Below are 13706 nucleotides of genomic sequence, written 5' to 3'. Positions count from 1 at the left end.
AAACTCCACCGTAATTCAAAACCACAATTCAAACTGTTTTTTTTTTTTGTTTTTTTTTTTGTTATTACCTAGTCAGTCAAACGTAATTTCAGTTGAACTCATTAAAATTATGAATCATAATAAAATAAAAATGGATAGATAAGTTGCTAGAGTCAATCTATTAGGAATTTTCATGATTTGAAAAAGAGAACAAGTTTATAAGGAAAAATATTTAGTTTTATTTGATCATACTGTTTTGGTTACATTTAGTCGATTGAAATTTCCAGAAATGTAACATTTATTTTCTAATTACGTACCGATCCTAGTCCAAACCGATATACCTTTGCACTGATTATAATATATTGACGTTGTTTCAGATGCACTTATATATAAATGTATTCCCCTGAGTCGGTTATTGCGAATTTTCTCACTTTAAGTTACTGGCCCAATATCCTCAACGTAAAGTAATATATGCTTCAATGAGTGTATTTTAGCCAAGCACGCTACATTTATACAACAGCCATATACAATGCTATTTTTAAACTGACGTACAAGAAAATGTAAAATTATATTATAAGGGAGATTTTGAACTATAAGCACACCACAGAGTTTTTAATTTATCAAGTTGTGTAATCCGGAAGCTTGTGTCGCTTGGACGAAAGGACACATACGTGGCGTCTTTACCCAACTATAAAAGCCTGAAAAAAAAAAACGCAATTCATATCCTTGTACTTATTTAAAATAGCGAGCTTTTTACTTCATCGAACCCGGTCTTTGGTTAAACTCTATTGTATATCAAAAACCAAAACTTAAACTGTTTTTCTTTTAGCTTTGTTATTTGTTATTTGTTTTTTTTTTTTTTGTTTTTTTTTTGTTTTGTATTTTTACCTAGCCAATCGTACGTAATTTTAAATGAACTAATCTATCGATCCCAATCCACGAATCGAGTCCAATTGAAATAGGAAATCAAACGCGGTCGAAGTAACAAAAATTCTTGGCAATTGAACGCGATGGAACGTTCGATAGCTGAACTCTTGATTGCTAAGTTTACTGGCAAGCTCTGTTGATGATACAAGTTTTTTTCGCAACCGAGATCGAATAACACTAATTGACCACGGGTCACTATTCGAGTACGATACCGTTTCAATTGGTGTTCGAATTCATTTTCACAAATAGAATTAGATTTGAGTGATCCGAAATCGAGTATGGATGTAATATTTAATTTATACAAGGAGATTACTTTTCTCAGTCTTTTTCACAAGCTGGAAAAGTGGTAGAAGGGCTTTTGGAGTTCAAATATTGACACTTGCTTACACTGGAATTAAACTGGGAAAAATCTTGCTGGAAAGGGCTAACAAATCTTGAGAAAAATGGTCGAGAGCCCCAAAACTCTGGAACGTCGACTGTCACCACCCCTCACGGGTAAGTTGTTGTGATTGCAGCTAACATTTGTATTACGAACAGAAGTGATAAGAGCATATATTGTTAAGCTCAATCTGTTACATTTCTCATTTTCCCCACTTTCATCCAGACAGTGTGGCATTGTGAGAAAGTATAAAGCGTTTACATGAGACCAGATCGATCTAAACCCCCATCCCCACCCCCCCCCCCACCTCCCTAAAATCGTTACGACTTCATACCAACATGAGATTTTTGTTATGCACCCAAATGTTAAATAGCTAGCGAATGGTTTTCCCTCTCCATCACGTCCCATAATATTATATTGCGTACCATTTATTCCTTAAGATGAAATTAGCCGAAAGCGGAAAAAAGAACCAACAGAACCAATAGATAAGAGAAGCAACAAATATATGGCCTCTTAGACGAAGAAACCTGCTGCCCGTGAAGAAAAAGGAGGTTAAGACAGACGAAACAAGAGAAAAGGGATGTTTTCCGAACGGTTTCATGTAAACAGAAGTTACTTGTATAGAGACCGATCCCAAGTCGTACAAGTCTGAGTCATTCGTGTCGGTTCAGGTTCGAATGAGTCACATAGCTCTGAAATGATTTTTATACTGATTTCATGTGAACAGTAGCAAGTATTAGCATGGAGACCGATTCGAAGTCGAACGAGTCTAAGTTAGTATACTTTACCGGTCTCATATAATCTGAGGCCTAAGTACTTTTTAAGATTCTGTGGTTCACAAAGAAAGCATCCATAGTTGGCGATTACGTACATATACATACATATCCTTTATTTAAACACGATAGGGTTTAAAGCTCAGAGCTTGTGGGGTCGTGTGAAAATAATTACAATATATATGAAACTATGTTAAAATGGTGATAACATTACTTACAGAACACAAAATAATTGACTACAGCAATTAAAGCATAAAATGTAAAATATTTAGAAACATCTGGAAACTTGGTAGTGCCTCGGCAGCGACTGGGCCGAATATGCGCTAAAATCAAGTTCCTTAAAATAAGCCGTCGGTGAGTCCTTCTTCACTGTACGATAAAAATCAGTAAACTGGCCCGTAAAGTGAGTCGAGACAGCGTTCCAAAGGATAGCGCCTCTATAGCTTATAGAGTTTTTAAGAAACCTTGAATTAAAACGGGGGACGATTACGTTGTTATTCCTTTTAAAGTTGTATGTAGTGCGAGGCTTATTTGGCTTCACCTATAGACACGCTTTGAAATAATTTAATTAATCGAAGTTTATAATAAAAGGTTAAAGTGTTCCAATTCGAGTGTCGGTATACTTCGACAGTAGGCGTATCGTGAGGTAAGATATAGTATTCTGGCTGCTCTTCGGCGAAGTAATTCTAAAGATTGTAGAAGGTCTGTATTTGGACAGCCGCCCTAAACGACCAGCCCAATATCAGACGGATGGCAATATTATTTTAAAGTACAAGTCCAATAGGGCGTTTCGGCTCAAAAACGAACTCCTTTTCAAGAGATTCAGCTTATTAACAAAGTTCTTTTTTAAATCTGTAAGATGGTGTACCCAGGAAAGTCTGTCGTCGAAAGTAATGCCCAGAAGACGATTATGCTTTATCCACTCGATCCGTGCCTCTCCAATAGTCACAGGAATTAGCGGCCCGATGTGTAGTTTTCTCATCAAAAGCATAGCTTCGCACTTATCCGAGTCAGGGGTTGCCGAGTTCTCTAGGCACCAGCTGTTCAGTTCAGATAAAGCTCTTTTTAAAGAAGTGACAGTGTTAGTGACAGTGTCGCCAATACAATAAACGGTTGTGTCATCCGCGTACATAATAATAGATCTGGGGGTGACAGCACTTGGAAGGTCATTAGTGTACAAAGCGAACAACGTGGGGCCCAGTACTGACCCTTTGGGAATCCCGCAGGTTACGTTTAGCACAGTTAAGTGATGCCCATTTACTACCGAAATTGAGTTCTGTCAGTTAGATAGTCAGTCACCTATGATAGGAGGGTAAATTGAACTCCAAACTGAAAGTTCAACTTATGCAGTAGGATAGCGTGAGGTACAAAAACAAAAGCTTTTTTTTAAAGTCAACAAAAGCCACAGCAACTACTTTGTTGGCGTTGATTGCTGTTCTCCAGGTTTCCGAGAGATGTATCAGCAATGGTTCAGTAGAGTGCCCCTCGCGGTAGGCCCACTGTTTATCTGTGACCAGGTTATTTTGGAAAACATGTCGGACGACTGTATCGGATACACAAGATTCCATAATCTTGCTATGAACACTAAGAAGCGATATCGGTCTGTAGTTGTCTATGTCAGCTTCATCATTTTTCTTGTACACAGGAATCAGGCGAGCTTTCTTCCAGTCGGTGAAGGTTTCTTCAAGGTTTGCACAGAATGAGAATAGGCCAGTCAGGGATGGGGCAATGGCAGGCTCAGCTAGTTTTAAAAATTTGGGTGGAATGTCATCTGGGCCTGCTGATTTATTCGGTTTGATAGCTTTCTACAAAGGTATTTTGAGGCCAAATCTTTACGATGGGTCACCTTCAAATATTCGGCACAGTACATGATAAATCCACCTCTTTTGCATTAAGTCCTGTCTCGGCGGAAGATCTTTATCCCATCTATGTTCAAAAGGTGGGAATCCTGAATCATGGAGTTTGGATTCGAGTTCAAGTTAGAGTTGGAGTTCGCGTTAATTCGATTTCGAGTTGGACTTCGAGTTGAAGTTCGAGTTGGAATCGGAGTTGTACTGCTATAAAAATACAAAAAGCAAAATATTTCGTTATTTTTTTTACTACTATAAAAACACAAAAAGCAAAATACTTCGTTATTTTCGAGAGCGCGCTCTCGAAGGGCTCCCAAATGAAGTCTAACCCCCCCCCCCCCCCCTTCCCCCCCTTCTTCCCCAAACAAAGGACGGCATGTATACGAATTTTTTTTTTTTTCGCAAAATGTCACGATACTAAGCATCGTATATACGGGAAAAAAATGGTGTGCAACAAAAGAAAACAGTTTCGATCTGTTCAATTGAAAAAATAGCGTCGCAATTTTCAATAGAAATAACCCTACCTGAACTCCCTTGTCTGTTATCCTTTCACCTATGTGGCTTTTGGGACGATTGAGCGAGATTTCAGTGAGTTTTAAGTTCTATTGATTTTCTCTTTTGTATGGCGATACAATGTAAGTGTTGTCTTCATTTCGTCATCGATCTAAACAGTCTTTTGGGAGATACTGAATAAACAAATAACGTTTTGTCGTTGGATTTATCTGTCCGCAGCTTTATATGCTTAGACGGTGGAGTGGCTTAGTATTAAACTATACAGTAGGTCAGATTTTTAGTTACCCAAAAATAGAGCCTGGCGGTTAGTTGTCTTTTCCGTGCATTTATAGTTTTGAATTTTCTGCGTGGCTCTCATTCATACATTTTCAATAGTTCCCATCAGTTCGAAACTTGACACGTGCGAGAGACACCTTCATTTCGTGGGGGCTATACATAGAGAAGCTCGGCGGTTCGCCAGTCAAATAGACTGACAAGTTTTATTCAAGCGGCTCAGCGGCTCGCCAGTCAAATTGAGTTTGTTGATACAACTATGAACGTGATTGAACAAAGAGTCTGATTATTACGCGCCTGTTGAAATAATACAACCGCCGGTGGTCTCTTGTGAGAAAACGATCGTCGCACGAAGGGAAGAAAGAGACGTAAGCGATTTTTACGGATGATTTTTACCGATTGATAACGGAAATCGGTGAAAAACAATAAATTGATTTTGTGTGTCAAATCGGTATTATTGATTTTTCATGGAGTCCAACGCGAAGTCTAACTCGAACTCGAATCCAAACTCGATGAATCCTTCCTCCCTCAAAAGGTTATTAGAAATTGATCTGTTCAGATGCGTTTCTGTAATGGCAATTATATCGAAACGACAAATGCTTTGTAGTACTCTTAGTTCGTCTATCTTGTTGCGTATACTACAGACATTCAGATGAGCAATTTTTAAGTCTTTTGTTGAGGAGTTAAGATGTAAGGCAGCTTGTTGAAGATAATTGTCATCGTCATCACTATGGTTCGCTTTGTTTAGCGAGACTGCGACGTTAGAATTAAGTGCATTGTGAGTGCTGTTCTCCTCTCTTAGAGTCTCATTCCCGGTTTGGTTCTAAAAAAGAGTCGCTGAATTTAGAGAGAGAACAAAAAGCACACTCCCATCCAGGGTGATGGGTTTCCAAGTAATATTTGAAGACATGCTTGCCCATACCTATGCATATTGCGTGAAACCATTGATCGCACGCAGCACACAAAATGGCGTCCTGGTTGCTTCGGACGGACTTCTGACATTCGCCGCAGGGGAACTTTATGCCAGTCCGGGACGGGTCAGGATTGGGATAGACATCACCAGAGACCTTGTTTAGTTGGAATGAGCATATTCCTGACACGTCGTAAGGAACACGGCTGATCATAAACGCTCTGGGCCCAGTTGCTCGAAGCATGGTTAGCGCTAACCTGGGTTAAATACCATGACAACCTATAGGTTTTAATACCTCTTAACCAATTGTTAGCGCTAACCATGCTTCGAGCAACTCAGCCCTGATGTCCTTTTATTTGGAACTGTCTAGAAGCTTGGAAGTGAAGTGAAAGCTTTAACAGGTTCTGTCGTTGTATCGGTCGCCTCCAGATGTAGACGCGAATAACGGTAGCTAAACTTATAGCATTGAGCATTTCGAACAGATAAAATAAGTAGATGAATGATAAGAATAAGCGGAATTGCGCGGGAGGATAATTTGACACGTCCGTCCGCCAATGCACATGCCATTACACATTCCAATACTGGCAACTTGCTTGAAATAAAAAAAAAAAAAAAAAAAAACTATAGTTATAGTATAGCATCAACTGAACGGCTCTGTCATTTCTTATTGTTTTTGTTGGAGTTTTTGCAAGCAGAATTCTGTTGCCCGCATTTCTGTTTTATTTTGGGCCTTGATTTATGTAACTAGTTAATAACTATGAGACCAAACCAATAAACACTTTTACGTTTAAAAACACGTTGATTAATTTCTTCCATTGCGATTTTTATTGTCTCAAAAGTTAAAGATACATAGTTATTCCTTACTATATTAATTTATTATTTTCTTTTACCTCAACAATTAAAAAAAAGGAAGAAGAAGAAAGAAGAATCAGTCATGTCCAGGCTTCACAATTAAATTTTGGGTTTGGTGGTTCACATTGATTGAGTTTGCTAAAGGTCTTGCCGAGCAGTAAACAAGTTATCAGTAAAATATATATGTTACATATTTATCTCAAATTCAATATTGTTATTTTTTTTTCTTATTTCGTAACTGGCGATGGCTGTTGTAACGACCGAAAAATGTTGTACTTTTCTTCCAAATGATTTAATTGCCCCCACATCTGGGAACACGTACTAGCATCAGTGATATGTACGCCTGATGAGATACATTTCAGCTGGCACATTGCTCAAAGCAATGGTATTTTCCTAGTTCATCAAAGGATTAAAACTGCAAACGCTGAGAAACAACACTGCGACTGTTCCAAGTAGGCTTTGGTTCATTGTTATACATGATATTCTTTGCAGTTGAAAGTGTACACGTTTGGTAAGGCTCAAACTCAAGGCGCCAGAAATAAAACCTATTCAGTAAGTTGCCTCACCTGGTTCCATAGCAACCTTGTACCCAGAGTCCTCAGGCTTTTTGGTAAACGGGTGGGCACCAGGAGACTTCAATTTTTTTTTTTTTTGATTGGCTCCGTAACGGCTTACATTGTTTTACCGAATAAATCCTGCGGTGAAAAAAATCCAGTACCCAATTCTCTCCTGGCGACTAACCGCTGGCAAAAGAGCCTGAGGACTCTGAGTACGAGATTGGTTCCATAGTAGTTTCCGCTTGAAAACTGGCCTTAAAGTGTAAATATACCTACAGCGCAAGCAAATTATTTTCAATCAAAATTTCAGTATTAGATTTTCTTGGCTCTCGGCTATCTTGGAAATGGAAGCGTTAAAATTAAGGCAACTGACTAACACAACGTTTCCATACTCTTGAACACAACAAAACTCGAATTTAAGATAAGTGCAATTTGCGATCACCTTCTGAATATCATAACTAAGAAAGTTTTTATTTAAGTATTTCAGACGCGAATAATTTTCCGAAAACAAAATAATTAAAAAAAAAAATGATTCGTTGAAAAACAAAATTATCCATACATATAAACAAAACTTAAATTGTAGGGTTTGCTAAAAATGGAACAGTCTCAGTTCTTCTTTAGTTACTACCACAGAAGCGAAGACTACAGCCTGGTGAACCAGTAAGGTAATACACGTAGAAAGAACCGCAGTTCCTCACTTGGATGGAAGTTGAATAGTCGCAGCAGCCACCAGACCAATGAAAACACACCGTTTTGCTAACTTGACCATCAGCAACATTAGGGTGCCCTCCTGTTAACCATCCTGTTGCGTGAGCGCTACACCTCCAAGTGGGTGGGCATGAAGAAGCCATTTGTTTTCCTGCAGCTCCCTCAAACCGATACCATCCATGAGTCATTCCATTGTCACAATAACCGTGATAAGTGGTATAAGTTATCTTTCTGTCAGCACTGTTCAGACTGTTATAGTTCTGGCATTCTGAAGAGAAACAGTTATAAAAGTAACACAGTGATATTCATCGCAAATAAGACTAAAGCAAGTTTCAATTCGCTGTATTATCCCAGATCCATATTACCAGTGGATAAAATTTCTAAGCATTAAAATTATCATAATTAGTATAATCATAATTTAAAATAATTTCAGCCAGACCATTCCAGCTGGTAATGCATTGCGCTACTAGGGAAAACAGGGGCGTAGCTACCATACACGCACATGCGCACGCACGTACACTTGAGAGCATACAAACTGAAAATTAACATTATAAACAATAAATAACATAAAATAAGAAATAAATCTTGGGATTAAAAAAAAATTCACTGAAGTTCGCTGAATTTAGCAAGACAAAGTAAGTTTTCAATCCTGGATTTTCAAATAGTAATACATTTTATCGTACGCGATAATAATAATAATAATAATAATAATAATAATAATAATAATAATAATAATAATAATAATAATAATAATAATAATAATTTTTATACAGGGAGCCCACATCACGAAAGTGATATTTAGTGGAGCCCTGTAGATTGAGAAAAAAAAAACTACGTTATCTTTTAAAAACTTACAAATGATTTAAAATCACAATTATTTAAAAGTAGAAAATACAAAGACACCAATAAGAAGAAAAAATTAGAAATAAAAATTAAAAACTAGCTAAAAACATGCTCTTTGATACGTTGCTTGAAAATTAAAAAAGAATTTATGTCTTTGAAAGACTGTTCTAAAAAATTCCATTCCTTAATACCCTGGTAAAGGAGTATCTTCTTTCTGTAGTTGGTTCGTATGCGTGGAAGACGGAAATCATTCTTTCTCCGGGTATTATAGGAATGGATGTCGCTGTTCTTAAGAATATTAAAATTATAAGCTACTAGTCCATGAATATACTTAAAAGTGATCATGTATCTGTTTACAAGGCGACGTTGGGACAAGGTTGGCCAGCCAAGTGACTTGAGTGCATCGGTGGATGAAGCATACATAGCCAGGCAAATCAAGGATAAATTTTGCTACCTTATTTTGCAGAATCTGCAAATGGCCCATAAGAGTAGAGTTATCTTTGTCACCCCAGATAACATCAGCATAGTAAAAAAGGGGACTAATCAAAGTGTTATACAGTGTAACCTGTGCATCTAATGGTAATAGAGGCTTCACACGCACAAGTCACGGTTAATTACTAACATATCCCAGAAATGTCGCCGCTTTTTGGATGGCAGGTGCAAAAAGGTCATATTTACTCTCTTCCATTTATTCATATTTATAAACATATGGAGGTTGACACTGGTAAGATCCTCATTGGTTTTGCAAACGTGAAGGACAGGCGTTTGTCTCTTTTCCTTTTAAACACTGATAATAATCTTTTTTCTTATTTTATATTTCTCAGTGCGCGAGCAGGAGGACTTCTGTACATCAGGAATTTAAGATAAGTGCAATTTGCGATCACCTTCTGAATATCATAACCAAGAAAGTTTTTTTTAAGTATTTCAGACGCGAATGATTTTCCGAAAACAAAATAATTAAAAAAAAAAATGATTAGTTGAAAAACAAAATCATCCATACATATAAACAAAATATAAATTGTAGGGTTTGCTAAAAATGGAACAGTCTCAGTTCTTCTTTAGTTATACCACAGAAGCAAAGATCACAGCCTGGTGAACCAGTAAGGTAATACACGTAGAAAGAACCGCAGTTCCTCACTTGGATGGAAATTGAAAAGTCGCAGCAGCGACCAGACCAATGAAAACACACCGTTTTGCTAACTTGACCATCAGCAACATTAGGGTGCCCTCCTGTTAACCATCCTGTTGCGTGAGTCCTACACCTCCAAGTGGGTGGGACAAAATGTTAAGAAAATATTTAAAGAAAGCTTTAATCGAAAAAAACAAAAAGTTTAAGCGGGAGTTATGATTTTGTTCATGATTTTTTTAAACCATATTTGCACTTTCAATAGACAAAACTATACATGGAATTGAAGTACATTTAACCGCATTTAGACTGGGAGATTAGGCGGGGGGTGGGGGGGGGGGAGCTCTCTGACCTTTAACATTCACAACATTTTTAATATTTAAGGCAACATCAACCAACGTTATGACGTTTCCTTAAACTTATCTGGCTATCAGGGAACAAATTTCGTATGACACGACTTCACTATGCCAACAAGATTTTGAGAGCCATATTTATCGAATTTTTTTTTTCTCTTTTAAAAAAATAGTGTTTCTTTGTTACGTTTTAATTTGATACGATTGTGTTTGATGAACCGGTTTTGGAGGGCAGTCGTGATAAATCACGGAGCTAATTCCCACGTCGTATGACATCATCTCATTTTGCGGACGCCAAAGGAAACATTTTTTGATGTACTTATATCCTCCAGGTTATATTGCAGCAAGTTGAATAGAGTTAAGCAATGGACACGTATGACTCAATCACGTCACTGATTACAATATTGATAATAATATGGACCTAGCAACTCGCACACATAAGCGCTCTTTCTCTTCACATCTGTAGGACTTCAGAAATATTGTTGTAAACAATGAACATAAACAAAGCAGAAAAGAAATTAAACTTTTAGTGACAAACAACAACAACAACTAACACTTCTGGGGTACTATTTCTATATTCCATGTTCTTTTCGCAGAATAGCATCAGTGAGTGTCAATTGTGTAGACCTATATTGAAAATTAGAGGATGTATCCAAAATGCAATTAGCAAATTGATGTAAGTACTTGAATTTTGTTAGAAAAGGGCTCTCACCCGTTTTTGTAGGAAATAATGTAAATGGCACACAGCAAAGTGTTTGTATTAACTGCAAATTTAGATTATTACAAACCATATTTTTGCTTAACTAAATTCCAGCCAAATAGGACGGCGGAAATTCAACGCGCTAGTCTTCCAGGGATAACAGACGTCCCTCCAGCTTCAATCTTCAATCAACACATCTGTTTTTCTTCAGAAGGATACCCGTTGAGATTAATTTTTTCTTTGCATTTAAAATTAGAACCCAAAAATCCAAAAGTGCCGGGAATTCATTGAAAGTATAAAAGAGTCCAAGAAGGGAATTCAGACCGCAAGAACACAGAGGAGATTGCCGAACTTGGCTAAATTCTTAAACTACCAACCTAGAACCGAAAGGCATCGAGATATAACCTACCAGATAAAAATGGTTAATGCATGGCCTAATCCGATTACAGTTCATAAAAACCGAAGAAATATACTGCACGAAGAGTATGCATCCAATCCCTAATGATTCAAATGAAAACGGTGTGAGGCCAATAGTTGGTGTATCAAGATATTTTGACTTAGCTCGGAGCACTCCACAGATATGATGTATACAAATTAGTAAAATAAAACACCCCTTGTTCTAAAGAACTATAGAATGTGACGGAGATGAGCACTAATTTTGTGTCAGATGACTTTTCGATGACTGCCATCTATGCACCGACATCATAATGTGATCTTGTGTTATACAACTGACGGATGTTATATCACTAAAAAGTGTCTGGTTTGGCAAATCTTATCTTTCGAAAACAAGGGCTTTTATCTTGCCCATTCTCCTCCAAATTGTGTGCTGGCCGTTTCCTTTTAAAGGCGTACGCAACTTGAATATCCATTCCTACGTTTTGAGAGGAAAGTAGAACGAGTAAGATAGACGTTAGCTTGTTCCAAATACCTACAAGTTTCACAGGCTCAAAATGAATTCTTGACGGACTTTATGTGACTAACAAAGTTCGCCAAATTTCTTTATCCTTTTTTCTTGATTACTTTGTGCTATTCGGTATGGTGGAATATAGCAGGCAGTGCCGCGGGTTGTTTTTCGTTCAGAGAAACACAAACGGAAGATGAAAGTAAACGTACTTGACTGAAAAGACCTTCCAATGCATACCTAAGAATTACAAATCATTGATCATTCACTTTTCCCAGAAACATCTAAACGAAATAGCATTTAACCAAGTGGATAGCAGGTGTACTTGTACTGAACGGGAATAACTCATGAAAAAGGCCCGAGAAGAATAACTTTACTTCTTATGCGCCCCATCAAGTAGGTTGCTTTGCAGTGTTCCTGTATGTAAAGACCTCTTAATAGCAGATTTCAATTATATACAGCAAAAGGTTTAACGGGAGAGTCGTGCTGGTACGACGCATGAACGACGCTAGGTCAGAGCCGTGGCTTACGTCTTTAATTTAAATATAAAAATGCGAAGAACAGATGTCTATTTTTTTCTTTTGAGAAACCTAGATAGCCTTCCTACTCAAAGATACACACACCGAACAATCGCACACTTGCAAAACCGTGTTATGAGTTTACGTTTATTAAAAGTTTAAAATGTCTAATTGAGATATTTTAAAGCACACTTTGCCTAACGGGAGTCCACTGTGTTATACGATGTGGATAACATCAAGTAATTAGAGGTTAATTTTCTCTCTCTCTTTTCTTTTTTGTTTGTTTATTTGTTCGATTGTTTGATTGTTTTTCAGTGCTTACAGTAGTGGATAGCGTAACACCATTTTAACCACCAATGTCCTCCGTTTGGAGCCACAATATTGAAAAGACGCAATAAACAATTGAAAGTAAGTTTAATTTGAATTGTTTAAAACTTTGGTGTTAATATTCGTAGCAATATTGTAACGTTGATTTGAATGTTTCATTATAGAAACAATTCCTTGTATTTCAGTCAATAGTCAAACGATCACGCAGTAAAATCAACTTGCGTTGGCCCTTATGATTGCCCTTGCAACAAAAGCCTGGTAAAAAGACTGGTAAGCCTGGTGAAGTCTGGTTCAACCAGGCTTACCAGGCTTTTGGTTTGAACTCATGTCTGGTTAAGAGTCTGGTATGCCTGGTTTTACCAGCCTTTCCTGGTTAGCTTGGTCAAAAGTTACCTAAAAAGCCTGGTAAAGCTGGTTTCGGCGCACAAACTAGAACCTGAAAAGCCAGGTAACCTTGGTTTTACCAGGCTTTCAGGGTGAGCGTGGTTTAAGAACACCGTACCTGAAAAGTAGGGTTAGACGGGTTTTCCCAGACTTTCAGGGTAAGTGTGGTGGGAAAGCATAACCTGAAAAGCCAGGTTGGCCTGGTTTCCCCAGGCTTTCAGGTTAGGTATGGTTGGCAAATATTACCTGGAAAGCAAGGTTTAGCCTGGTTTTCTCAGTAAAAGGGTGCATACACAGCTGTAGTAGGAAAACAAACTAGAAAAACAGAGAAGTCTAGCTTATCCAAGCGTTTTTTCACGTTTGCTTTGGCTATGGTTCTACTTTACTACGTTCTGTGATTGGGTAGCAAAATGTGCGCAAATTTCTCAACCAATCAGAAACAAAATCATAAATCACAATAATAACAAAATTCCCATTCAAGTTCAAGTAGATTGTAACAACTTTTATTGCAAACTCTTGTGCAATTTCTTACACTTTCCTTGGAATTTAAAACGGAGAATGTACATGTACACATGCTGAGGAGATAAATTCTTGACAGCTACAACCATAAACTTTGTAAAGAAATTGATGGTTAACAACTTTCTGAGAAAAAAATCCTTTTCACACCAATGCCTCATTGGTGTCAGAAAAATAATACATGTATCATAAATGATCTGATGTTTACTTCATTGAAATTGTACATGTTGCATTATACAACTCTTATCTGATTTTGATGTCAATGATTGCTCTGTTTCTGCTGCTTGGAAATTTATTTTTCTTCTTCAGGAATGGAC

At 37.5% G+C, this 13706-nt stretch overlaps 1 protein-coding gene across 1 annotated transcript in view; it reads right to left on the bottom strand.

The window, feature by feature from the left end:
* Positions 1 to 7630: 7630 nt before the first annotated feature.
* The window catches only part of LOC146455008 (uncharacterized), a 39910-nt gene continuing 33834 nt past the window's right edge, over positions 7631 to 13706 (bottom strand). The window contains exon 17 of the mRNA XM_085094837.1: positions 7631 to 7989. Coding sequence (XP_084950963.1) covers positions 7631 to 7989 — 359 coding nt within the window. The remainder of the gene's footprint in view (positions 7990 to 13706) is intronic.

Source organism: Pavona decussata, unplaced genomic scaffold (genome assembly GCF_977016875.1).
Source record: "Pavona decussata unplaced genomic scaffold, jaPavDecu1.1 SCAFFOLD_289, whole genome shotgun sequence".
NCBI classification, from domain to species: domain Eukaryota; kingdom Metazoa; phylum Cnidaria; class Anthozoa; order Scleractinia; family Agariciidae; genus Pavona; species Pavona decussata.
Note: the sequence above shows the minus strand (reverse complement) of the source record. Positions and strands in the feature narration are given on the sequence as shown.